The 27592-nt window shown below is 40.1% G+C and overlaps 1 protein-coding gene across 1 annotated transcript; it reads left to right on the top strand.

Annotated features, from left to right (window-relative positions):
* Positions 1-657: 657 nt before the first annotated feature.
* ptdss2 (phosphatidylserine synthase 2) lies at positions 658-27311 on the top strand. Its single transcript, XM_023400316.2, has 13 exons — positions 658-865; positions 1431-1784; positions 6715-6816; positions 9583-9665; positions 12346-12413; positions 13530-13664; positions 15599-15649; positions 16368-16481; positions 17850-17968; positions 18295-18409; positions 18645-18790; positions 21105-21290; positions 23775-27311. Exons 2-13 carry the CDS (start codon positions 1552-1554, stop codon positions 23926-23928), a joined length of 1506 nt encoding a protein of 501 aa, XP_023256084.1. The 5' UTR covers positions 658-865; positions 1431-1551; the 3' UTR covers positions 23929-27311.
* Positions 27312-27592: the final 281 nt, after the last annotated feature.

Below are 27592 nucleotides of genomic sequence, written 5' to 3'. Positions count from 1 at the left end.
TAAAGCCCTCAATTAAAAATGATAAACCCTTTTTAATGGCTGCTCATCTTAGCAAATCCTTGACTGGTCATGTCCATCCTGCACTAACATTTTGACTACAGCAAAATCGTGAAAGTGTGATAATCAAAAAAGCTATAAGCTCATAATAAGCATTTACCACAAATAACAATTACTGTCTTTATTTGCGAATTTATTTGTTTGTTATTATAAAGATAACTAGATTTTATTTTGCTATTTTCTGAAGTCAGATGCGTAGGTTATACGGAAGTGACGACATAAATAAAATACTCAAAACATGTTAGTAAGTAGCTTTTTATACCATGTTTTTTCAATTTAACAGTGCATTATGGTGGATTTACTTGTATTCCACCTATTGTTACTATGGGATTTTAAAGCTTTAACTGTAACTCATCCGCGTTTATAAACAAAACGTATAAACGGATGATCCTCAATTTAACCCGCCAGATAGGTCAGGCTGTCAATTTGAAGAAATAGCGGAGAGTAGCAGAGACAACACTTCTCTATTAATTAATCTGGTTTTAAAATAAAACAATTTACATTTGTGGTTTTAGGTGTGTATTTTAATTTGAAGAGATAGACCGGATACAGCACTGTTACTACTGTTACTGTGACGCTAAGCGACGCCATGCCCATGTGATGTGTGTGTCTGGAGTGTGTAGACTGTACTGTCCTCGATCTGTAGCCGTTTGTCTGTTTGTGGCTACAGCAGTTCTCAACGTGAGTGGTTCCCAACCGCTAAATGGGTTTCTATTTACAAAGCGGATTTCAAGGGTTCGTACTGATGTAGCGTCAGCAGCTCATGAACTTATCCGGACTGCAGTCAGTAATCCCATAAATTCAACTGGTAAGTAATGTTATCTTCATTTTAACACCGCAAAGAAATTATTTTACTCATAAATTACGGAACACAGTCTCGAGTGATGATGGTTTCACGTCAGTGAATGGTTAACAAGCTAGTCAGTGAACTTAGCTTGCCAGCATGGCCACATAGTAAAAAGAAACCCTGCTACAAATAGCTAACGCAGCTAGCCAAGTAGTCTGACATCAAGGCTTGACATACATAGCTGTGCAGATACAGTGATTTGTTTAGCACCTGATATCCTTAAATTTTATACTTGTACAGTGGTTATCCCAAAAAGTAGTCGCCATTGCTGGCACATGACAGTCTTGCCTCTTCTAGTTTTGAAGAAATGCGTTGGTTGGTATGAGTAGGCGGCGTCAGGGAAGAAGTCTTGACTACATATTTAATTTGCACGTCTGTACTGCACTGCACTGTACTGTGCTGTAGAGAGCTGAGCAGTCAGGGGAGGTATTCAGGAGTCAACCGCCAAAACAACCGCAGGACGTGATTTTCAGGTTATTCTCTCCGCCCTTGTCTTCGTAACGTTCATTTCCTCCGACCACCCCAGGATGCTGACAGTCACTTGGGTGGGGCTGACGCGGATGACAGCACACGGGAGCAGAGCTCAGGGATAAACCAAACCGCACAGGATTATTTTAAAGCATCTTGAGCGGTTGGTCCGACAAGCCATGACCAAGCCCGAGTCGAAGAAAAGCGGAGTGGCCGCGATCAACGCTACCGGCAAGTGCGCCACAGCGTCATCGGCCGCCGAGCAAGTCAACAACGGCTCAGTTGAACCGGGCTGTCCGGATCAGAGCACACCAATCAAAGCCAAGGTGATGAAGCAGACCTCCAGGGAGAGCCTGCACCGGAGAAACACGGAGTGCGAAGTCTACGACGACGGGACCAACACCTTTTTCTGGTGAGTGCTGTCTGCCAATGTCAACAGTGTACATGTCAAATACTGAATGCTGCATCATCTGAAGTAATGGGGTTGTTCTGTCACTGCATACATGGAAATATTTCCAATTCATATTTCTGCAGAAAGATGCATGTGTTTGGTGACAGCAGGGTGTGTTATAGGTTTCAAGGTGAACTGAAAGACAGGCCCAAGTGACCTCCATTAATCACAACAAATACTGTGACCTTGTTCCAAATCTTTAAATGTATAGTGATTTATATTGAAAGCCTGAGGTCAAACTGAAATGTGTTTTGGTGAAATTGTACAAACATAAAATGATAGGAAGGAATCACCAAGGGTTACTCCACAAGGTGTCAGTTTCAGAGGTGCTCTGCTAATTTTTCCAGCGCTGTCATGGGTGCTTACATTGCACATCCAAGCTATGAGCTTGTTGTTGACATGAGAATTGCTAATATCCCAGCCTGCAGCTTCAGCAGAGAGAGATCCATGACAGGCTGGAAGCCAAGACAGATACTCATGTCCATGCGGTAAACTGGAGGAGTGACTTCTGTGTGCACCCATACAAATACACACACATACACACACACACACACACACACACACACACACACACACACACACACACACACACAGAATGCAGGTGTATTCTGGTAAGGGTATGAGGCTTGTCTGGAAAAGTGACATTCTCTTCCTCAGCCGTTTTTAATTTATAGCTACTATGGCCCCATCAACCTGTCGCTCCTGTGTGTCTCGGCCCTGCTTTGTGCTTACAGCAAGGGGCAGTAAAATATCTGCTAAGGTATCCAGTGTCTTTGGCAGCAGAGGTAGCTGGTCGTCCCAGAGAGAAACCTTAATGAGACTTTCTCATTACTGTGTTACAGCCTTGGAATCAAGGTTTCCTGATATTGTAATACTGGAGGGATAAAAAGGAGTTAAGACGCCAAGATACTTTTGTATAATGAAGTAATTAAAGCGGCAGCATCCCTGCAGTATAAAGAGGGGTTTCTGTTAGAGTAGACTAAATACAGGAAACACCTATTAGTTTAGGAAGTAAAATTTGAAAGAATCACAAGCTACATCCTACAAAATGACCATACATTTAAATCGACACCTCTCTAAAACCGTTTAAACAGATTCTGAACATCATAACTTTCTTGAAGGTACAATTTCTTATGGGGTTTGTTGTATTAGATTGCGTTAGCTGTAGCTAATAAACTCGCAGCTGAGTGTATAGACAAATATCAAGATGCAATATAGCATCAAAGTGTTGTGATTTTTGATTAAGTGCAAACTCAATTCGGTGACAAAATGACCCACTCTGCTTGTGATGTATGTGATTGCTGTAATGGAATTTGGTCTCTCAGGGGTTGGTTGGCACTCCCATTTTTCTCATAATGGGGAACTGATAATGAATGGCTTTGTAGCTGTTTACCTTGTGGTTGAGTTTGAAAACCTGTGAACATTGTAAAACATATGACATAGAGAATTTAATGTGTACGGCCAAGTATTGCATGCATAAATGCATCGAAATCAAGAAACAAAAATGTGTAGTATCTTAGTCTTCCTGGTCAGAAGTCGCCATAAAATTCATATTATTTAAAAATGCACAAATTTCACAAAATCTCCTCAAATGAAACCATGAGTTTGAGAGCTGACTCATGATTACATAGAAGAAACTGGGTGTTAACCAAACCAAATAAAAGCAGTGAAAGTTGGTTGCTTGTTGTGGAGGTAATACAGACACACAGTAGCTGTATGTGTGTGAGTCTCCTAGGTTAGGTTAGAGTTACTGCTAAGAGCTGTTTGTTGATGATGGTAGCTTCCTCTGGTTGTTAAGGAGGGTAACCATGTGCCTTGTGACCTAGCTTATTAGCACAGATTGGAGCTGGGGAAATGTTTTGTCTTACTGAGAAAAGAGGAATTGTGTGGATGGACCTTATATAGAACTCAGAGTGATGAGGCTAAATTTTGTGCTGACAATGCTACTTCAGGCTTTTCCTTAAATAGATTTTCTGCATAGACATTTCAGTTCTAAGAGACTTCTGAGATTGTTTTGTGCATTTAGATTTCTGATGGTGTCATGGAAAGTGTTTTATTTTTAAATGTTATTTAAGAGAACAACTCTAAATTTAGGATAGTAACATCACTCAAAAGAAAATTGTGCTCAGCACAGGATTTAATGTTATCTAAGTGTCACGAGGCCAACAAATTTGTGGTTTATAACAAAATTAGATCATGGAAACCAGAGGTTGTTGTCAAATGCATGAGCAGCATGTTGTATTAAATAAAGTCCAATTTTTTGGTCACAAACTGTATATGTCAAGCGTTATTCAACCCCACTGTCAGCCTGAGGACAACATTAGGATATTTGTGCATATGTTCCAATTGGTCACAGACTGTCTTCAACCAGTGGCTTGTTTTATCAGGATGCTCAGCTTCAATCTTTGTGGCAAGTTTTATTCTAAGATTAGCCTGGCTCTCACTGTCACCAGGCTGGCATTTCCGCTGCGTCTTTTCACTCCCGGTGGTGTTATGTGGTTGTCAGGCAAGAGAGAAGCTGGGTCCTCCCTTGTGTCTCCTGCCAAACAGGTTGGATAAGGAGGTAGAACAGGGAGAAAATGCGAATGACACCTGGTGTGCCGTCTCTGTGAGTCAGACTCTGAGCCAAAGGGCTGGCAGAGGGAGTGACATTCTTTAGTTTGACGGATGACAGCAGTGATCTAAATACAAATGAAGCTTTTAAGCCACTGCTATACATGCAGTATCCATTAAATGATAAGACCAGCGTTGTTTTATCTTTTTTATTAAAAAGTCCCCTGTTGACTGTGTAGGTACAATCTCATTAGAGTTTATAGGAATATAGCTCATACCTCAGTCCCATTGACCTCCACTGCTGTCCTAAATCTATTAAAAACACAGGAAGGAGCCGCACTGTTGCACAAGGTGACATTTTTCTTTAATTTTCCTTTATGACAGCAAACATTGATGGTATATTATACAACTCCATGACTGCACCGTCAGTGTCTGGAGGGCAGGTTTGTCAGGCAGACATCTTTGAGCATACTCGAGGATACGGTTTCAATATTTATGCATTGCTTTGCTGGTTTCGATGAGCTGACAGGAGCAAATTACACTTCCTGTGTTTATCATGAAAAGCTGCATTAATTGTATTTTTTGGCCTCTGGGGAGCAAAACAACATCCAAATAAACTGACAGATACACAGCCACTGCATATCATTAGGTTTAAAAGTTGTTAAGACACACTTGCTATACTTACTGCTGGGACAGGTCTCCAAATGTTGTTGTGTTTCTGGCCACCTGTTGAATGTTAAGTCCAATATTCACTTTCCTTTTAGCTCTATTTTGGCCTCTACTTGCTTATGAGGAAATATCTGGGTCTTAACCAGAGCCTGACCAAGATCTTACTGTCACTGATATCATCAGCTTTTACTTTTTTATTTGACATTTCTGCACATGACAAGTATTGGTCACAATTCTTAAAAGGAACAAAATTTATGGAATGCTTAGCTTAAATATTTGTTTTTGTTATATGTTGGAAATATAGCTTTATCAGATTTTTGTTAACTTGTCACTACTTAATTGGCCACAAGAACTTGATAACTTTGTTGTTGTTGCTTGTTGCTCGACAGGTGCTGAATAGTGGAACAAAAGTCTAGAGTCAAGCAACAGTTTACAGGTGTCACCTGTACAAGTTTCCAGTGAAGCTACCTTTTATTTCTCTTTAACTGAAAGGGCACTGCTCGCATTGGCCTCATTGGTGGATGTTGCTCTATTATTAGCCAAATGGATACTGCTGGCTGCTGTTTTTTTTATTTCACAATGAACTTCACAGTTCACTGGGTTATAGTGCTGTTTGGTATCAGACAATGTTTTTAACTGCACACCCTGAACAAATAAAGGATTTGCAATAGGTCAGACTTTTAAGAGTGACTGGATCGGCCCTGTTTCCGATTTTGTTGATTTCTTTGGTCCATCCTGAATAATAATGATTACTGGCTGATTCCAAGGTCCTTTCAGTCAATCTAAGCGTCTCTAGTTTAGTGTTAAACCATGACTCTACCAATACTCCCACCATTCACCTCACTTCCCTCTCTCACTCTCTCTGTGAATGATATTACTATTATTTCCTTGTCAGCTTTCCAAACACAGTTTAATTGCTTAATCCTTTTCCGCCTTTTTAATTGAGAATTCCTGGGGCTATCCATTACCTTCCGTATGTTCTTTTGACTCGTACATTATCAGCAAGTAGTTAAATAAAACTTTGCCCCCTCAGCTGAGATAAATCCCACAGATAGCACTGACTTATATCTGCTCTACTATTGTGTGTTACTGTGTGTTACGTACGGCAAAGGCCAAGGTTTTTTTTTCCTGCCATGGGGTGATATGGGAGATATGAGCCTATGGCCAACATCACAGCCTTCAAACTCAAGTTCAACTGCTTAACCAAAGTGTACAAATGTTATCAGTTTAACAGGCCAGATACAAACTGCTGAGGATTTTCACAGTCCACAGTCAGGGAGTTATTTTTTTTTTGTGTTTGTTGCATAACCTTTTGTTATTTATTATTGGTGGAAGTAATCCAGTTTCCCAACAGAAATTTGTTTCAACACATCTCCATTTCACTTTTCCCCTATATTTACGTTTGATCAACAGCAACAAAAACACTTTTCAGTCACAAGCACAGGATGCCTAAAAGGTTTGTTAAGATACTTTGTGTAGTAATCACAAATCTGATCTTAGCTCAAATTACAGTGCATTAATATTGCTAAAAATGATCCCTTGGTGACGTCAGATAGCATCAGCAGGTTTTTTTTTTCTCTCTCCTCCAGTGTCTTTTATTGTTTGTTGTTTATTTTCTGTATTAATATCCCTCTCTCTGTCCCTCCTCTCCCCCACTCTCTCTCTCCAGGCGAGCCCATACTGTGACAGTGCTGTTCATTCTGACCTGCGCTCTGGTCTACGTCACACTGTTGGAGGAGACCCCCCAGGACACGGCCTATAACACTAAAAGGTCAGTACGCTGCGCTCGTAACTTCCTCTGTGTCTCTGCACGATCCAGCAGGCTGCCCAAAAAAAAATCCACTTAATCCTCTGGGGCATTTTTATTGGACTGAAATTTGATATGATACTTTTGGCATAATTTTTTTTCTAAGTCATCAGAATCTCTAGTGATTTCAAGGTTTATCCTATATTTTTACTTTTTAATGTTGAGTCAAGCCAGGTTTAGATGTCGATTTACGTCCATTACAACAAGACTTTAACAGCCACTTTAAAGGACCCATATTGTGTAAAGTGAGATTTCCATGTTTTTTTTATTATAAAGCAGGTCCAGGTTCTATATTAATACTCTGAAAGTATCAAAGCGCTCAGTCCACAGAGAAATGCACACAGCCTGTATTCAGAAACTGAGCTTTAAAACAAGCCGCCAGGACTTCTGTAACTTTGTGATGTCACAACAAAGCAATCACCACCCTCAGCCATGCCCCAAACCCAGCACACCCGGACCCACCACCCAGCCTTGCTGGATTTGGTTTCTCTGAGTGTTGACCTGCAATCTGCTATATTTTTATATGATCATTCAGGAAACAGTTACTAGAGCTCCAAAGAGAAGCCTGAGAGAGGAGATGTAAAACTACTTTGATTAGGTTTTTGGTCCTTAAAACCACTAATACACCTTCTTATGGATATCAAAACTTCAAATAAAGCACAGGAAAAGTGTAACTTTGGGACCTTTAACTTAGAGTAATGTTCTGTTAGTGTGAGGAACCAGCTGATGTACAAAGTACTTACCTTTTTGTATGTAAAATGCTGGGAAGTTGCAAAAGTGTGTTTGTTTGTCAGCTTTTTTGGGGTCATGTCACGTTGTCATTCAAGGCCCACTGAATAGGTCACAGAACAAAACCAGCCAATAAGCATAGCAGTTCTAATATGTAACACCATTTAACACCAGTAGAATTTCTTTTCAGTGCAGCTGGCCCTCTTTCAAGGCCACGTGTAGCTGATGGCTGTGAGAAAGAAGAACATGGACACCAGGTCACCATTTGATTAGATTAAAAACTGGCAAGTGACTATTACTCTTTACTCTTTCAATCTTGAATAAATGCAAAATGAGTGAACCAGTTTCTCTTAGTAGTACCCAATCATACCAGAAAGTGCCGCACAGTGAAGTCAGTGGCACTAGAAGCTTGCTGGTGACTGTACTGACAGGTCTATGCTTCCTGAAAACAGCATAATAAAAAAAGCAGCACTTGAGAATTGCAAAGAGTCACCTCATGTCTTTACCTTTTGGTGAATTGTATTCATATATATATCAACAGTATAACAAATATACAGTTTTGCTGTGGCCACTTACTGACTCCGTTAGTGTTGCTTCTAATTTTGCAGAGCGGGCTTTCATAAAATTAGATGGTGTGACATAGTTTCTTGTATTTTGAACTTTCTGGTTTCCTCTGTTCTCTGAACTCTCATGGTGGTTTATGATTGGTTAAAGACTCAGAAGTGTGTGTCAAAGTTCACCAAAGTAGAACTCTAATGTGAAAACTGAGCGCACATTTACTAACACAAGCGAATCCACCGATTTCAGCAGATACATTGAAATTAAATGATTTTGGTTAGAAATCCCGGCTGGGCTCAGCCAGAGACAGGGAGCTCAGACATTCAGAGAGACCTCGGAGTAGAGCCATCACTCCTTCACGTCAAAATGAGCCAGTTGAGGTGGTTCGGCCATCTGAGCTCCTTCCTGTTGTATTAACTAACGACCCGGGAGTGTTTGGAGACTTAATTATTACAAGAACATGCCATTAGTTTAATGGATGATGTGGACTAAGAGTGTGGAAAAACATTCTGTAATTTGAGACTTATGATAATGAGCTACTTTGATTTTTTAAGTTTCATTTTCTTTGAAGCAGTGGGGCTGTATCTGTGGGAGTTTAATTGGAATAGTACACGCACAAGTAAGCTGCATAAATGATGTGAGTGTTTGTGACAGAGACTGAGTGGTTGTAGGTTGGGTTTGTGAAGGATTGTGGGATTGCTCTTAACAGGATTTGCTGCAGTCAGCATAGTCCGGCTCGTCGGGATAAAGACCCTAGATCTTCTTCCTGGCAGCGGCACACACTCACACGCACAGTCCGAATCTCTTTCACGTACTCATTCATACACTGTTGGGCACACTCATCCTCTCACACTCATTTTGAAAAACTGGACAAATGGCTCACTCTCACTAGTTCACACACATGTAACCTCACTTTGACACATACTTGTACACTCACTGTCCTACCCACACACACATGCACAATCAGTCATTCAGTCTCACACACACACACACACACACACACACACACACACACACACACACACACACACTCATGCTCCCACACTTGTTGGCAAGCACGAGCTGTAATCTCATTCCAGTCAATGTCCAGTGTCTAAGCTTCCCCTGTTCATTTGTAAGTTCAGAAGAGCGTCTGGTCTCCGGGTTTTCAGATCTCAACACATCAGCAATGAACGGCAACACAACCTACAGGTTAACACTGGCCTCATGTCTAAGTAAACACAGAAATGGTGATAAGGAGTAATTGTCCATGCCAGCTGCTGAGACAGGCCTCCAGATTCATGTTATATCAAATTATGCCCCGTTACTTTCCCCTTCCTTCCCTTTGCACATATGTTTAGACCATTTATATCACAGATCTTTGAGAAAAGCCAAAGGTTTAAAGCTTTATGTAGTATAACGTGAACTTAATTTCCATTTCAATTTCCGATTATGCTCTTTTAGGGGGATAGTAGCCAGCATCCTGGTGTTCCTCTGTTTTGGTGTGACACAAGCCAAAGATGGACCATTCACCAGACCACATCCAGGTAAGATGAGGACATTTACCACATAAACAAACCAATGTTTTCTAAACCTGCTTTTCTCAGAATTCCTTAATTTCATTGCCCTAAATCTCAGTCAAAGCACTTTTTTCTCAGTCTTTGAAAGTTACAGAGCTGAGGCTTCCAGTACAGCAGCTAAATAGTCACCATCTTAACTAAACAACTATTCGTCACATATCAGGGGACCCCTTGTTTCATATCATACCCCCACTCCCCCACCTTGTATTGTGTCTCTTTGAATACTATCAGCTGTGTAACAAAGGGTAAAATGCTGAACATTCCACTCTGAATCCTATCCAAAATATGTCAGAATGACATTTGTTTGCCCTGTGTATACTTTACAGATAAGGGCATCCATGAACAGCCTCATAAGCATTAAAAAGCACTTGTTTACAAACTGAGCTGTTGAAAATTCATCAAATGTAATAATTTACAGGAACTTTGCACTGTTCATTTAGCATGATATTATCAGTAGAAGCCCGGGTACTGAATCATTGATTTTTTTTTTCTCCTGTGCTCTCCTGTGCAGATGGGTTAGAGAACCTGAGAGCAGTTAGCACTCAATCGATCAATAGCAGCATCTAAGAATCTCATGTTGGCTCCTAATATGATGTTTTGATCCTGTGAGTGCTGGGAATCAATACACACAAAGGCTAGTTAAATATAACTGACAAAGTAAAAGAGACATATTAGTAAATGCCGAATTCTGTTGAAAGCAGGGGAGATGTTTTCCTGGCATGGGTTAGGTCCAATCAAAACAGTTAGAGAACAAGACAGAGACAAAAGTCCACACCAGGTAAAAACCTTTAGTTAGTCGAAGTCTTTCCTGGCTCATAGCAGTGATGTCTCAAGGATGGTGTATAGTTTAAACATGGAAATGATGCACTTACTTTAACAGGCTATACTCAGTCCTGCTAAACACATAAACTTCTCCCATGGATCAGAGAGCTGCTGTTTAAGTGCAGAGCAAGGACGAACAAGTTGGGTTTTGTTGTACCTGGGTGGTGCATGTGTGAAGTATGCCGACAGTCAGAGTGAATATCAATAGATCATAAATCAATCTAAATTAATGTTCGCTACCTGCCACTCTCTCTTCTTTCTTTTTCTCTTCTTTCCCTCTCCCCCCCCTTACCCCAGCCAGGTGTCTCCACTTTAGCCCTTGTTTCAAATTAAAAGCCCTCTGCAGAGTTGTGTAATTGCGACAGTAATTTTGCAGCAGGGGGAACGGAGACAGGAAGAGTGACTTGTTGGATAATATCCTCTACTCATACACACCCAATGTTTCCACAAACACAGAAATTGGGAAGGCTTATTTTAGCACTTCATATTGTAAACCTATAATCACTACCTAGTTGGTAGGTTGCAGTGGATAAATGCTGTGGTTCAGGTAAACACAGAAATTAAACTGTACATTGGCTGAATGCAGCAGAAACTCTGTGGCAGAACTTTTTCTCATAAGTCTGCACCATTACTGAATGTGGTTCTTTAGAGTTTAAGCTTATTGTTTGTTAGTTTGACAGCATCAGGTGGTGTATTAACAAAATGTGATTATTTTCTAGACTTCATCAAACTGGTTAGGTCATATATCACATGTTGAACCGTATTTGGTGAGGCTGAGTATATGAGCCTAACCATGACACTATGTACCTCTGGCTATTTAGGCTTTAACCAGGTTGTTCATGTAGAAGCCACATCTTGTCTCTCACACAACACACAACTAACTCCAGTGGGAAGGAAGGAAGGAAGATAACAGGGTGTGGAGGACAGATTGAGGCACATACTGAATATTGTTGGTTGATGGAGGCGTGAAGTGGCCGGGCAAGAATTTGTGCCGCTGTTGTTGCATTACTTGTGCCTTCTTGCCCCCTCCTTTTATTGTTTGAAAGACAAGGGGGTTTTGTTGTTGTGTGTGCATTGAGTAACTATGTCATACACACTGATCTGTTGATCCAGCCAAGTAGGTTGAGTTGTTGTTCCCATTGTTGCAGTTAGGTTGAAACAACATAGGTTTGTATCCTGGGAAAAGACCCGCAGGGGTTTTCAGATTTACAACCTGCAACTCCCACTGGATCACCGGCTGGGAGAGTCACAGCAAACTGAGCTTATAAATATGAATTCACAAGCTATGACAGTAGCATAACAGTAACAGCTGAAATAATAAAAGTTTCTTCATTCTTGTGTGGGGAATTAGTTCAAGGTGCTGTTTAGATATCCCCTGGCTTTTACCACAGTTTATATTACTACAGAATTTCACTTTATCCTTGGCAGTAGAAAAACACACTATAATTCATGTATATATATAGATATATATATCTAAATATATATATGTATGTATATATATATATATATAACTGTGGTTTAGATACAGTTCAGGGGAAATTCAGCAAAATTTAAATCACATCTCAGAATAATACTTTGGCATGATTGCACACTGTATAACAGGTACATCATTTTTAATCTACCCCCTTAAACTACAGAGAGCTTAAAACTGAAGTTAATTAATTCCCAGATGTGATTCAACTTGTTTTATTTTTATTTTTTGGAAGTGACACAGCTGATATGTGTTTCTGTCTGATGAGTTCAGCATGTTATAAATTGTTGCTATAATTACCACCATCACTCTCTCTCTCTCTCTCTCTCTCTCTCTCGCTCTCTCTCTCTGTAGCTTACTGGCGGTTCTGGCTTTGTGTCACTGTCGTCTACGAGCTCTTCCTCATCTTCATCCTATTCCAGGTGGGTGCACTGATGATCTTTCTGCTTTGATCGGCTGAAACACTGATAAAATAAAATAATAAAACATTCAGATGGGTATGCATACATCAAAATATGCACATACAAATACATTGTGGAAGGAAAAAAAAACATACAGCAACCACATGTGTATTGAAAGTATTTCAATTATAAGGTGTACACATCTTTCTTGGATCGTTTACTTGAACTCTGACCTTTGGTGATGCAGTCCCTGCTCCCACAACAAGGCACCAGAGCGCTGACACAGCCATCCGTTTTCTTGAGGTTCACAGTGACCTTTGGTTTAAATCTTGGATTGTTTAGAGGAACCAAAGCAATGATGCTACTTCCTGAAAAACCATGCGGTGGAGTCCATAAAGGAATCTTAAAACCACGCCTAAACTCTGGCCAAAATAAAAGATTTTGTTGAGAGTCCTGCTCCAATCACTGGTGCTTTATCTGCTGTCATCTGGTCCCACATCTGGGACCCTGGAAGCCTCTTTTCTCTCTCTAGGTTTAATTAAAATGTCTTAACACTGAGCCAAACCAGATCCTGTATAAATAACAACATTTTACAGCTGGCAAAATGCATCTCATCAGGCCTGGACACTGGTAAAAAAGTTTAAATACTTAAGCCATCTGCCTTCTTGATTTATTCAAGGAAAATTAAAAATCTAAAAAAGGTGAAATTATTAAAAGCTATTTATGCAACAATACAAACAATGAGAATGCATAGAAAACTGATTGTACACTGTAAATTTGATATGCAGTGTTAACAAAAGGATACAGAATAATTATTTCCTTTATAGTGCTGCACAGGTACAACATTATTATTATAATTATATTATATTATAATTATTGCTAAAATTATATTTGCTTTTTATTTATAAATTGTGGTCAGTTGGTTAGTAATCAAAATTATTAGACATGATTTGTGGAGCTGAGCTGTTTTGAGCTTTGCCAGTATGATTAATACAGCAACCATTAATTTGAAAACGTTTCAATATGCGGAATATGTCGGTTTTCTATTATGGTTCATTGTAACAACATGAAGCTATTTCTCAGGGAGAATTAAGTGCTGACAGTTTCTATACGTCTCCTGTAAACTCTGTTATCAAGACAGTGCACGATGGACGACAGTTCATGAAGTACATTGACCCCAAATTGGGAGTACCGCTGCCAGAGCGCGACTATGGAGGAAACTGCCTTATCTATGACCCAGGCAACACTACTGACCCCTTCCACAACATCTGGGTGAGTAGTATAGTATTTTGTTTTGTGTTACCCGTGCAAACAGTCTTTTCAGTTGTGATGGTTTGTATTGGTATTTCTGTTTGAATATGCAGTACCATTCAAACTTCTGACCTGGTCCTGTTATTTATATTGTGGTATCCTTCGTGTTATCACTAATAAGGAAATGACCCAGATCTCAATTACTGTGGCAGCCTAAATGAGTCCGTACACATCTCTCTACACTGCTGTCAAATTGGGAGAATCCTTTATTTCCCTCTTACTTTGTTTCTTTCACTCATCCATTCACACACTCACACTCCCTTAGTTCTCCTTCCCCGTCTCTTTCTCCTTTGCTTTCTGTCACACACACACACATACAAACACACAGTGAGTGTGCATGTGTGATGACTGGCTCCAGAGGTTTGTGTCTGATGCAGACTATAGCCCGTCAGTTAGAACCAGGTCTTCTTCGTCCCCTGGGGAGACAGTCTGCTGCTGCCGCCATTACCAGGCCCCGTCTCCACTGTTGGCCTGATTTCAGCCTCTGGGGGGGTCAAACCACCTGCCACTGAATTATAGTCAATCTATAGAAAATCTTTTTCAAAATGTCAAATTATGACAAGATATTTAGAAATAAATTTTATTTAAAATAAAACTGATTCGGATTTGTATGTAAAAGAAGAAAAGACTAAAACGTGCTAAATTACTAGGCAGGAATAACTGAATACAAATGCTTTGTGGCTGAAGGACAAACAAACAAACAAACAAGGAAAAAACATAATAAAGAAGAACTGGTTTTGGTTGTATTTTATTTTTGTGCTTTATGATGCCCAGCCAAGCATTGTCCTATTCAGTGACCCAGTAATCATTGTGCTCATTTCTGGTTGGGACCAGTGTGAACTACATGTGGTGCTTTGTTAGAACATAGACAGTTTTAGTTAAAGAGCAGGCCTGCAACTAATGACTCTTTTCGTAATTGATTAATCTCCCAATTATTTTTTCAGAAAATAGTGAATAATGCCTGTTGTAATTTCTCACAGCCCAGTGTGACGTGTTCACATGGCCTGTTTTATTCAACCCAGTGATATTCAGTTTACTATCATATATTCCAAAAATGCATCAAATCCACACATTGAAAAAGCTGATACCAGTGAGGTGGTTTGGCATTTTTACTTAAAAAAGACAAACATGATTAACTGATAATCAAAATGGTTTGTTATTAATTTTCTGCCAATCAACCAATTTATTAATCAACTAATTGTTGCAGCTTTAGTTAAAGGAGCTGTTTTCCAGTTTTGCTATTGGTACATAGTCAGTGTTAGCATGAACACCTGTTTACTTACCAGTCTGGAAGAAACGTTGTGAGTTCAGCATCAAACTTCATTCCTTTACTCACCAACAGCTGTCTCCAGCAGTGGAAAACAACGCCAATGTTAACTCCCTTTTTCACTTCTTTTCATCTCCTGAAGTTAGCATGCTAACCAGCTAGTCCCAGCGCATCTCATCGCTTTCTGATAGCGACTCACTGTAGCCTCCAATCTGCCCTGAAGACGTAGTGCTGCTCAGAGGATATATTATAACCTCTTGTATACGCAACGGTGGCCGAAGCACTTGTTAAGCAGCAATCACCACCACCATGTTCGGCAGCTGAGAAAACTTAAAAATAGCCACTTTAAGAGTGTATCGTGGATATGTGTTAGTTTTTTTAAAGCTAAGTTACATCAGAGACATGTCATGTTTTTGCTTTGACATTCATCAGTTGACAAAGTGAAGTTTAACCTTTTCAAAGCTAAAGTTTAGCTTGATGATGTAACGGGTGGGCGCTACAGAGCTTCATTACTGTATTACTGTGGTAATTTTTTCTTAAGACTGAATTTTACATGATAGTCAGAAGCTTAATTATATTTTTTATAATGAGAACATGTTAAATTAACTAGTTTGTTTTGTTCATGCAGGACAAGATGGATGGCTTTGTTCCAGCTCACTTCTTGGGATGGTATATCAAGGTAAGTGTGGAGCAGGCTGCCTAATGCTCTGAACATGTCTGAACTCTATATACAGAGGGTGCTCTAGCTGACTGGCTTTAAGTGGGCTGTTGTTGTGCAGCGGCTGTTTAAAGAACAGCCAATCACCACTTCAACTGCCCAAACAACAAAACAAAGCAAACTTCCCATTTGGTTCACCATGAGTGCAGCTGAGCATGTGACATAAAGATGATAAAGTCTATTTGCAGTCATCCGTCCTGTTGACATGCTGAGAGTGAGACCAGTTTCTTAGTCAATAATTACAGATAACACGCATTTAATCATTTAAGAGGAAGAGATTTTCATAAATCGGACCTACTGAGATTCCAAACACTTAAATTCAACTCATTTTATTACAAATTGGGATAAAAGAATTCATTTATTTACAAATAAAGATGAGGCTGAATAATTTAAAGCATCTCAATTTCATCTCACGGTCTGATAATAAGTGGTTGATCGATATGTTAAAAAAAATCTCTTCTTTTAAAACTTGATTGCACTTTTCTATTGTAGACTGACATCAGGGTCTTCAGTCAGCTGTTATGTGAATCACATCGAAAACACCACTCTTCTCTGTTGTGTTTTTCAGCAGTGTACAATATAAACTTTCTATGGTCTGTCCTTCTGACCTCGTCCCACTCCACGCCATTCTCCTCCTCCTCCTCCTCATCCTCCTCTTTTGCTCTGTTTTCTTCCTCAGACTCTGATGATCCGGGATTGGTGGATGTGTATGATAATCAGTGTCATGTTTGAGTTCCTGGAATACAGCCTGGAGCACCAGTTACCCAACTTCTCTGAATGCTGGTGGGACCATGTATGTACATATATATTACATATATATTGCTGCTCTTGTCCTTTACTTACTTATATGCCTCTGTGCTACACACTTTCACTTTCCTTTGGTTATTATCTTTGTATTTTCTATGCTAGAGTTTTCATTGAGACAGTAAGTTGAATATGTGTTCCCTCAAGACAAATCTGTCGCTAAGATAGTGATGTCTAAAAACAGAAAGTAATTAGATATAAAAATGCAACCTAAAGTGTTTGGTCACTCAGGACCAACTAAAGTAAAGAATCACCTGATACTGTGACGTATTAGAGATGGCAGATTGTTCACAACATCAAGATTTCAGCAGACACTAACTGTGGTTGCTGCAGACTTGATGCTGGCAGTGCGGTCTAAACTAAATCAAGTTTGGCATGTTCTCAGACTGGTGTTAGATGGAGATTCCTGTGAGTCACCACGGGAACAGAGGGATTGAGCAGACTCAGATAAAGCATAGGACCGGAGGTGCAGGAAATGAGGCTGAATTTTAAATATATTTGGTACAAATAAGTGCTGTGAACACACTGTGATAATCATAGCCAACCTGTAAATTCTGTGCATAAGCAGGTGAAACTCAGAGTGTGTAGCAGTGTCCTACTTTAAGAGCTGAGGAAGTATTGTGATTTTTTTTTTTTTAATATCCTCGTACCTGATGCCTGCTGGTGCAGTATTAAAGCTGTTTCATTTCAGAGATTTATGACAGCAATTAAATCCTCATTTGCTTATAATATAAGAACCTTATATTATACTAGTGTGAAACTCTGCAGGCTAAGCAGCACAAATGATAGCAGGGGAAACCAAGTCAACACTGCAAGAAAACAACAGAATACAGTGTAAACAGACAAATAGCTGGGATATTATATAAGGATAAACTGCTGACTGTAAAAAAACGTATTAAGTTGACTGCGTCAGTAGGAAGTAAGGGCGGCCATTTAATTTGTCACACAAGCAACTGCTCATTAACGGTTAAAGTAAAAGTAAAAGACATAAATATCTGCTATATACTCTTTAAAATAGAGAAACAGTTCTCAAAACAGTTTATGGTGCCTCAGAGGCTGTACACACACAATGATGTCATTCTGTCTGACAAACCTCCTGTCAGGTTTTCTAAGGTCACCAACCTCCATAATCTTAAAGGAATTTAAAAGAGTGACTTTTACCACCCCGCAGGTTTGTAACAAAACTAATAGAAGGAGGGAGATTTAAGTGGAGCTCTGTCTGTATACACTCCCACACAGGCATGAGTAAAAAGTCTAATCTCACAAACTTGAGTAGGTGGATCATGGTTGTGCATCACTGGTGCATCACCGGCCCTTTTTTTAGCCCTTGATGAAATGTTGTGTTTTCTCTCTCTAGTGGATCATGGATGTGTTGGTGTGTAACGGTCTGGGGATTTACTGCGGTATGAAGACCCTGGCCTGGTTGTCAATGAAGCCCTACCAGTGGCAGGGCCTGTGGAACATCCCTACATACAAGTATGACTTTCCACACTAAACAGGCACTAAACACTGAGAACCTTTCTTAACCAGGATTTGGTTTCAGAACTCTACCACATAATTTAAACTATTTTATATGTCTTCAACTTGTCCACGTATTGTCTCTGGTGTGTGACAGATATAAGGTATAAAGTTCACATTTACACATGTTGTCTAGCGTTTGACAGAACTACTTCTTTGCCTTTTGAAATAACTTTAATTAACAGGTTGGTTTTGGCCTTTTGAATTACAGAAGCCTCAACATTGCAGTGTCAGATGTTTATGCATGTTTATTTCTAACCGTATCTCTGCTGTGTGCCTCCCAGGGGAAAGATAAAGCGTATAGCATTCCAGTTTACACCATACAGCTGGGTGAAGTTTGAGTGGAAGCCTGCTTCAAACCTTCGTCGCTGGCTCGCTGTGTTAGGTATCATCTTTATGGTAGGAAATATTGCGTATTTCATTGACATAAAAAGGTGGAATTTGGGTCATAATGGCAACAAAGAACTAGATTACGATACCACTGAAAATATTGAAATTAAAACATGTACCCTCATCATACATATCCTCAACATACACCACACACCAAAGTGTGTGAGACTGATATCTGCAAAGCATGTCAAAAAGGATCTCATTTCATTGCTCATCTGTGTTATTTTGTCTTCTCTCGCCCCAGTTCCTCCTTGCAGAGCTGAACACCTTCTACCTGAAGTTTGTGTTGTGGATGCCTCCTGAGCACTACCTGGTGCTGCTCCGTCTAGTCTTTTTCGTGAATGTGGGAGGTGTAGCCATGAGGGAGATCTATGACTTCATGGATGACCCGTGAGTAGCAGCAGCAGCAGCAGCAGCAGCAGCAGCATGACGTTGACTGCTGGAGGGAGCGGGGGGTTGGTTGAAGCTTATACATTTATCACATGTACAAATGGAGTGAGTAAAAACTTAGCGTCAGGCACACAGTATCCGGAACGGATTCATAACACACGTGTCTCAAGTACTGTGCAAAGAACATTCACCATGTAACTGTAATATCACCGTAATATAAACCAGATTTAACTGAAGTATTTGCTGCCGATTTTTCCATATGTCAGACTGGACGGGAGCTTGTCAGGCAGGAAATAAGATGATAAGCACGATATGGAGAGGAAGGGAATAAATGAACGTGTTACACAACCGGTAGCTGTGTGTTGTTGCTCTAACAGCTCTGATAGTTCCAATTAAGCAAACGTTTTCACTGATAGCTATGTGTGGTTATATGTGGACATTCAGTTTGTGCTGCTGGTCACTGTAGGCTATTACAATTTATTTTTCCAGATCAGTGCTAAGGGAGAAATCATGCACCAGTATCCACTGCATGTGAGGTCGTTATTTGGCAAACCCTTAGATCAGCTGAAGGAGTGAGTGTATTTACCTGGCTTCTTATCACATCTGCCTACGAAAAGCAAGCATTTCTGCTTGTCTGACAAATATGCAAACACTATTGCATTGCCTTTAAGAACAGACAGCACTTAAATGCAGTGGAGTGGGGTCATCTTCGAGGAAGGTTTTCCGTTTTAACACACACTAGCACATCTATGGCATTACTAGTAAGAGAGTCCAACGAAAACAGTTCAGTGGAACTTACTGTAGCATAATGACTGGGTTTCAGATGCCAATGAAGGGAAGCTGGACTATAAATATACCAGTTAGCTCTACATTACATGTTGGCACTCAGCAGCTTTGTCTTAATTGATGGGTATAACCATGCTGTTGCTTTCAGGCAGTTTATCAAACAAGCAATTTTGTTTTTATTTACAGTGGGGTTAAAAAGTCTGAGACCACATTGAAAATCTTTAATATTTTCACATAAACCTGGAACCAATCAGAGAGTTGGATTCAGAATCATTGAAGTTTTGTAAAGTGAAGAGGAATTATTTAAGATTCTGCACTGTTTCTGGATCAGCAATCAAATTCAAGTAAAACTGGGGCAGATTATCTCTTTTGTACGTCTTCCATTGAAGCGTGTGTTCAGATGACACTCAGGTGGAACTGATGTACTCCTCAAAGGCTCGTTCAAGTAATTCAACTTGCAGCCGTTGTTCACCTGTTTTAAATAAGGCTGTTCCTCAAGTTTCCAGCAGATCACTGCTCACTAATTAGCATTGTGATGGGAAAAATGGCATCAGAACTAAGTGAAAGTGTCAGAAGTCAAATTGTTGCTCTAAGCAAACTTAGTGTCAAATCATGGCTGGACTAAAGGTTTCTTAGGTGCCATGCATGGACAGGCCACCAGAAAATCAGTACATCAAGCTTAGTTCCCTCAGAGATAGAAAAACTTCATCACTGATACAGAATTTCCTAAATAAAGAACACAAGACTCCAATCAGCAAAAGTACTGTCAAAACAAGGCTGTCTTGTGGTGTCAGAGGACGAGTAGCAGTTTATAAACCACTTCTGAGGAGGGAAAATGAGGCCAAACACTCAGAGTGGGTTAAGAAATATCAGCATTTCACAGTGGGTGAGTAGAAAATAGTCCTATTTACTGATGAATCCAAGTTTCTGATTTATAGCAGAGGGTGTATGTAAGGAAACAAACAGCAGAGAGAATGATACCACAGTGAATCAAATCAACAGTGGAACATGGTGGTGAGAATATTGAAGTCTTTCCTCCACAGTCACCTGACCTCAGCACCGCTGAACATTTATGGGCGCCATTGAAGACTGAGAAAGCTGAGCATTGTGTAACATCACAAGAAGCTCTTTGGAACATTGTCAAATCATGCTGAGATAACATGGGTCATCAGGTTTTGAACAAACTTGTGAGTCAATGCCAACTTGAGTGCATGCTGCCATTAAAGCAGAAGGGGGACAAACCAAATACTGAGATATTCTAAAGTTATTACATAATAATATTACATTTGACACAAATGCAAAATAGCAGTATCTTGACTGGAGGTCTCAGGCTTTTGGATCCCGCTGTATATAGAGCATTGTGTATAAAGCTTTATGCAGCTTTCACAGAGTCACACTGACCTTAAGTGACCTGAAGTACTACATTTTAATACGTGTTATGGTTTTGATAAGCTTACCCATAAACAGTGACAACATCCTTCGTTATATTACTTTTCCATAACAACACCTTGTGCAATTTCCCCATCAGGAAGTTCCACAAGAAGCTCGGTCAGCAGGCGTGGCTGGTGGCAGCAATCACAGTGACTGAGTTTCTCATAGTGGTCAAGTATGACCCCAACACTATCATGCTGCCCATCCCCTTCTTCATCATGCAGTGCTGGTTGTTAGGAATCCTCCTCATCTTCATCTGGACAGTCTGGAGGTTTTTCATCCGGTAAGACGTGGGGTTGGTCACTGGGTCGGGGTAAATGGGGTAATTAGGGTTCTAACTGGGAATTGAGACATACAACAATTACTGTCTGCAGAAGCGTGCACATTCATGCTCCTTCTGTAATTGGGGAAAAAAACAGGAACATATACCAAAGACTGGAAGAGGTGATTGAGCTAAAAATGTGTAGTTTTGTAAAGGAACTAGAATATAAGGACACATTCAGCTGCTCTGCTGCTGTTTTGTAGTTCAGTAAATCGTTGCTAAAACATGAGTTTTAGCAGTTGGTCCTGTAAATGATTTTGTTTTTCCTCCTGACCTCATGTGACAATATGATTTTAGATTTACTTTTGGTTTGATTTACCTTCTGTTGAGTAGTGTTCCTGTTAGACATAACCCTGCCCCAGCATGTTAAGCTTCTTGTCTGTTTTCTCCCCCTCCTTGCGTCCCCCCGTCCTCCATCCCTCGCTTTTTCTCCTTCCCTACTTCCCTAAACCTCCCACCCCTTCCTGCTCATGCTCAGCAGTAATGCAGTAATGTCCATGTCCGGTGAGGTAGGTATAGTAGAGAGTTGCTTGGCCCCATCCACTCCCTCCTATCAGCAGTGTTTTTTCTCTAATACATCACTATCTGGATCCATAATTATATTCAGAGGATCTTTAGGATCCTCTTGACAACACAGATATCGCTCCTCACGGATCCATCCCCCGCATGGCACTTTGCTGTGGTAAATTTTATCATCATCATTTTTTAGTATTTGCCTTCACAGCATTTATGTTCTCAGTTGCAGTCAGTTCAACAATTCATAAGATGACAGTGTAGAAGTAATGGACATTGGGACAAGAGGGCTCATTGAATGAAACACACAAGAATTGTTTGCTCACCCCACACACACACACTATGTGCCCATCAGCACCCCAGCCCCTCCGACTGAACTGTCCATCATCTGATGAGAGCCAATCAGATCAGCTCCACCACTTGTCATGGTGCACTTCCCTCCAGTCATACTGTGCAGACACTAAAGCATGCCATGTTACTCAGACCTGGGTGAAATCATATTTGCAAATAATCCTCATGGTTTGTTAAAGCTGTCTTTGGTTGCAGATGCAAAGAGAAGCATTTTGTTTAATATAATGTAATATAATATCCTTCACTTTCACTGACAGTCTCCTTGATCCAAGTCATTCAGCTGCAGAAAACCCACTCACTGTCTGCCGCTCCAAGCAGAATGAAACAAAAGTAGAAATGGGAAAGAAATATCTGCAAATACTATTTGACCCAGTTGAACGAGCTCAGGTGTGTCATATCACATCTCCCTTATTTAATACACCACTTTAGAATCAGACCGAGTGAGTATTATGGTGCTGTTTTGCTTAAATCCACTGGAAACTTAACTTCACATCTTAAGTATTTCTCTTACAGTATATAATCATGACATTATTAAAAAAAAATCTTTATTAAGAGTTTAACACTCAAACTCAGCTGATCTGCATCACTGGGACTGTGTGGTTTGGCCAGATTTGATTGGCAGGGACTAAACAACCCACCAGCTTTCACAAGGTGCTGATTCCATGCTGCTAAAACCTGATTGGTGCACAGACATTTATAATGTTGCCTTTTCCCAACTGAGCTCCACCTACTTCAAACCACTGAGAAGAGCACAGAGGAAAAGAAAAACAGCAATCTCTCAAGTGAAATAAAAGTGTTCAAACGTTGGCAGAAAATTTAATTTAGGAGCAAATCACTCTTTCTAAGAAGTTGACTAAGAAAATAGGAGCCTTAAAGTTTTTGGTGCTCCAGCTTGAAGTGTCACTGACTGCTGTCAAACTGTTCTCCTTCTGTCTCCAAATATACTCGGTGCCCACAAAAGCCATTTTTAATGATTATCCGAGAGCTGTATAGTAATATGCACTTAATTACACCAGCAATATCTTGTGAAATATCCCTTGGATGGGACCTGACGCTTACAAATTAACATCTGCCTCACGGCAGGGTAGAGTGTCAAACACATGGCGTTTAACTGAGTTAGGTGAATTATATAAAGTCTGAGCCAAAGTCCAGCTCCACTTTCCCAAATTGCAGTAGCTTCTGTAAGACAACTGGTTTTCTCATTGAACATTTTGAACATTTCCTTGGAGACGTCTTCTGTTCTGGATAGCGAAGACCACTTTAAAAAAATTATTTCATTTGCTTTGACACCAAATCTTTGTCTACAACTCATGGGAGATGTTGTTTCTTGCTAACAAATAATCACTGTTCTCTTTCTTATAATGATGAGGTCTGAAATTATCATCCAGTTTAATGATAGATGGCTGTTAATCATGGAAATGGATGGTGAAATCTCAGGAACATGGTGCAACTTTTCAGAAAGCCCTCTGTGAGAAAAAACATTGAGCAATAAAGAGAGGAACAGAAACTAGCTGAGAAGAAAAGTTCCCAAGGCTGATTTTCTATTAATAGCGTGTCTGTTTCCCTTTGATCCTCTCACAGTGACATCACGCTCCGCTACAAAGAGACCCGTCGACGCAAACAGGAAGTCCCCGCTGACCGAGACCGTCCTCTGGGCAACGGCAGCACAGCAACCCCTTCTGGGCGCAGCAAACTGAACGGCAGCTCCGAGACGCTGCGGCAGAGGAAGTCCTGAGAGGGGGGGGGTGGGAGGGGGAATGTGAGTCGGTCAGCAGCTGCTGGAGGAGAAAGGACAAGGTTTGATGGGGAAATAATGAGACGAATGAAGGAGAATCGAGACACAAAGACACACGTAGAGACAAACAGATGGACACGTGTATGTGCTGTGTAGACTGTTTTTGTGCCTACATGAACCAAGTAGTCATTCAAGAGAGGCGAAGGGAGGGAAGGGGCAATTTTCATTCGGTGCATTGTCTAGTTATTGTCATACTACAGGGATTTACCTCATTCTATTTTTTAATAGCGTATGGAGAATTATACACATGACAAGATACATGTTTGTGTTATTTATACATGTCGGGTGATGAGGGGGGAAAAAGTAAAAAGCTGAAACAAAAAGAGGGTGACGAATGGAAGCAGGGATACAGGTGACCAGGGAAGTAGATAAGAGTCTTGAACGGTGATCAACAGCAGTTTGTCTTAGACAAGAAGAGAGCGTCAGGAACATGTCCGCCACTGTAAATATGCTTTCTTCTGTGTTGTGCAGTCGCATCAGTGCAGATGAGAAAACGGCGAGTGTTTAGAGCAGGTTTTGTAGATGTAATGACTGATCTGGATTCCGTTCATTGTCCACTGCTGTGCAGTCTTCAGTATCGATAGGATTTTGGCCACAATACTGCCAAGCAGCAGTTAAACTCAAGCTTGGTTAATAATGACACATTTCTGTTTCGTTCAGTTAAAACTACACCTTTTTATTTCTGTTGATTCCTTTGCACTTTCACAGTTTATAGTACTCTCTTCTTCTGTTTGGTCCCAGGCTTTTTGATATGTTGTTTACATGTTGGAGACAATATCATCTTTTCATTTACAGTTCAGGTTTCTGATTCCTGGAGGCACTGAGCCTGGAGGACCTTGTAACTGCTGGGGATCCTCCCTCAGCCACTGAGAGGAGAGGAAATCTGGCCAAAGCCGGTCTCTCTTCTCACACTTTGTTCTTGAAAAGAAAGAGTTTGTAAAAAAAAAAACAAAAAAAAAACTCAAGCTGTACCATATTCTAGGTATTTAACTGCTGATATTATACAAGCTAAATGAGCTATAGATTGGGTGTTTTTTTTTTTTTTGTGGATGTTTTGTTATCACCGTTGTTATTTCTTTAGGGTGAATCGATTATGAATGATAGATTGTAAATGAGGTACTGAGAAATCTGCAGCACTCTAATGATTGGTTCCACGACAATCACACTGACAGAAAGCTGTGCTCAGTTTCCATCTGATGGAGACGTGTTGGCTCACATGCAGCACAGATCTGGATGTTTCCCCGCCATGACAGGACTGTAATTAAGGCTCGCCTCAACCGTTGGCTCATTCAGTCACATCAGAATGTGAATTTAATATCCTCTTTTTATGCCAAAAGTTTTTTTTTTGTTTTTTTTTTCGGTTTTGAATTTTATTAAATATCTCATGTTCTGCAGTGCCTGAATTAGCTGAAACAAGATGAGAACCAACCTTATTTTGAGAGGGAGAATCGAAGGTTTACTGTGGGGTTAGTTGTGTTGAGGTTTGGGAAGAGGACCAACTTTTCCAGCTCGGTGGGGGGAGGGTTGCCATATTGCACATGCAATCAGCCAAAGCTTAGATCTCATTCTTGCTTAAGCCATAAATGCCACCCAGACACACTTGAGCCGCTCAAACTGCTGTTAAACCTCCTTTAGATTCGTTTTAATCTCAACAGTTTCAAAGCCATTGGGGTGGGTCACATCAGCATACAGTTTCTATGTTACAAACGGAAATTGAGACCTGGAGGTCAGGCTGTTGACACCAAATGTACCTGGACAGTGAAGGTATGTCAAAAATTGGAGACCCCCTACTCCCTTGTTTCTGTAACACTGGGTGTCTCTGATGTAAAATCATCTTAGTTTCTTTTGATTTCTCGTCAGTTTCAAAGTTAAATGTAATCTTTACGATTAATCAATCTGTCGATCAACAGAAAATAAATCGGAAACTATTTTGATAATCGGTTAATTGTTTAACTAATTTTTCAGTCAAATACAGCAAACAGTCTCTGGTAGCAGCTTTCGTCTTTTGTGATGCTGAATAGGTTAGGGATTCGACTACTGGTCGGACAAAACAAGGCATTTGATGACAACAAATTATAGATTGTTAAACTTATAACAACCATTTCTTTACTATTTTCTGACATTTTACAGACAAATTGATTATTCAACAAATTAATCAGCAGATTAATCAATAATTAAACTAGTTGTTGGTTGCTATCTTAGACGAATGATCCAAACTTTTCATAGTGATACAACAAAATAAGCTTTACTCTGGAAAAAAATTTAAAAAATCCAACATGGTTAAACTGAAAATAACATCCAGTCTTTCTGGATATTCACACTGTTTCCAAAAAAGCTTCAGTCTTTGTCCTCTTCAGGTTTCGTGGCTGTCAGAGAGTCAGTTGTATACTACTGTGTGTTACTCATCGTGTCCCAGTGGCTACATACGGCACTGTTGATGACAAAGTAGACAACATCTGTGAATTTAGCTCCAGATCTTCCTGTTGTAAACTAGGCTGGTGTTTAAAGATACTATAGTACTTTTCTTGTGAATGTAATCCAGCAGAATCTGCTGTTCAAATGAGAGGGTCTGCTCACCGTCTTATCAGTTTATTTTGCCACAAACACTAAGCTGAAGCCCTGACGTTTGTCATTTATGCAATGCTCGTTCTCATGCTTATCCAGGCTGTAACTGTTTGCATATTTCACCCTCTTTTTTGAATTACAGAGACTGCTGTGCAAATTTAAAACCCTGAAAACCTTTAGCAGATATGTCAAACTTTGTACTCGTTATTCTGTGCTGTGCTGATTCAGTCGCTTGAGAACTTGGTAGAAGTTCAGAAAGTTTGCTTTTTTTCCCCCCTCCTTTCTAAAATGAAAGCATTTTAGATGTGGCCTGGGGGATTCACTGTGTACCTGTGTTCATGCCATGGATTGGTTGAGGTGCTTTGGTTTGAAATCACTGTAGACTTACGCCAACCCAAGTCATGAATTTGCACATCAGCTCTGAAATCACAAAACTGTGAATTCAGAGACTGAACTCATAAGTGAGCTGTTGAACGAAATAGGAACTGGCCAAAAAAGAAAAAATAGGACCTTTTCCTTTTAGTGTGTTTGAATTTCGGTGTAGTTTCACTTGCAGCCACATGGGGGCGGTAGATGTTTCGTTACTGTCTCTGCCCTGCATTATTGTCTCCTTGACAATGATCATTGGCAACTTGCTGTAAAAGCCATTTTCAACTTGGTTTGTGTAAATGTGAACATGTTAAAGATCATAAACTGAAATATGCTGCTGCACCACAGAATTTTATAATGTTTTCAATAAAATCTAATGAAAACCTGAATCGAGCTCAGTCTCTGCTTCATTTATAAGAAATCACATCACAAAGAGGTAAGTATGAGTTTAAATGTTGAAGTCCTTTTAAACAGCATCTATTCATCGATTGTGGTTTTCTGATAGTTCTATGGCACTGTATGATTCAGCTAACAGGAATAGCTGTTGTCATGCAGCGTGATGTCATGACAACAGCATGAAATAGATCAAGCAGATGAGATTGTCATGAAACCACTGAACCTTTGTCTCCACTTTGAAGTTGAGCAGGAGCAACTTCAGCCTTTTTTTCTT

This window comes from Seriola lalandi, unplaced genomic scaffold, assembly GCF_002814215.2.
Source record: "Seriola lalandi dorsalis isolate HSWRI2012SDOR001 ecotype SW California unplaced genomic scaffold, Sedor1 jcf7180002052274, whole genome shotgun sequence".
Taxonomy (NCBI): Eukaryota; Metazoa; Chordata; class Actinopteri; order Carangiformes; family Carangidae; genus Seriola; species Seriola lalandi.
Note: the sequence above shows the minus strand (reverse complement) of the source record. Positions and strands in the feature narration are given on the sequence as shown.

What these genes read in the sequence shown, in the direction of transcription:
- ptdss2 (XM_023400316.2), top strand. Translation starts at nt 1,552, where the DNA reads ATGACCAAGCCCGAGTCGAAGAAAAGCGGAGTGGCCGCGATCAACGCT. An exon ending in ACGGCCTATAACACTAAAAG is followed by an intron (nt 6,817 to 9,582) that starts GTCAGTACGCTG and finishes ATGCTCTTTTAG; the next exon opens with GGGGATAGTAGCCAGCATCC. An exon ending in ATTCACCAGACCACATCCAG is followed by an intron (nt 9,666 to 12,345) that starts GTAAGATGAGGA and finishes CTCTCTCTGTAG; the next exon opens with CTTACTGGCGGTTCTGGCTT.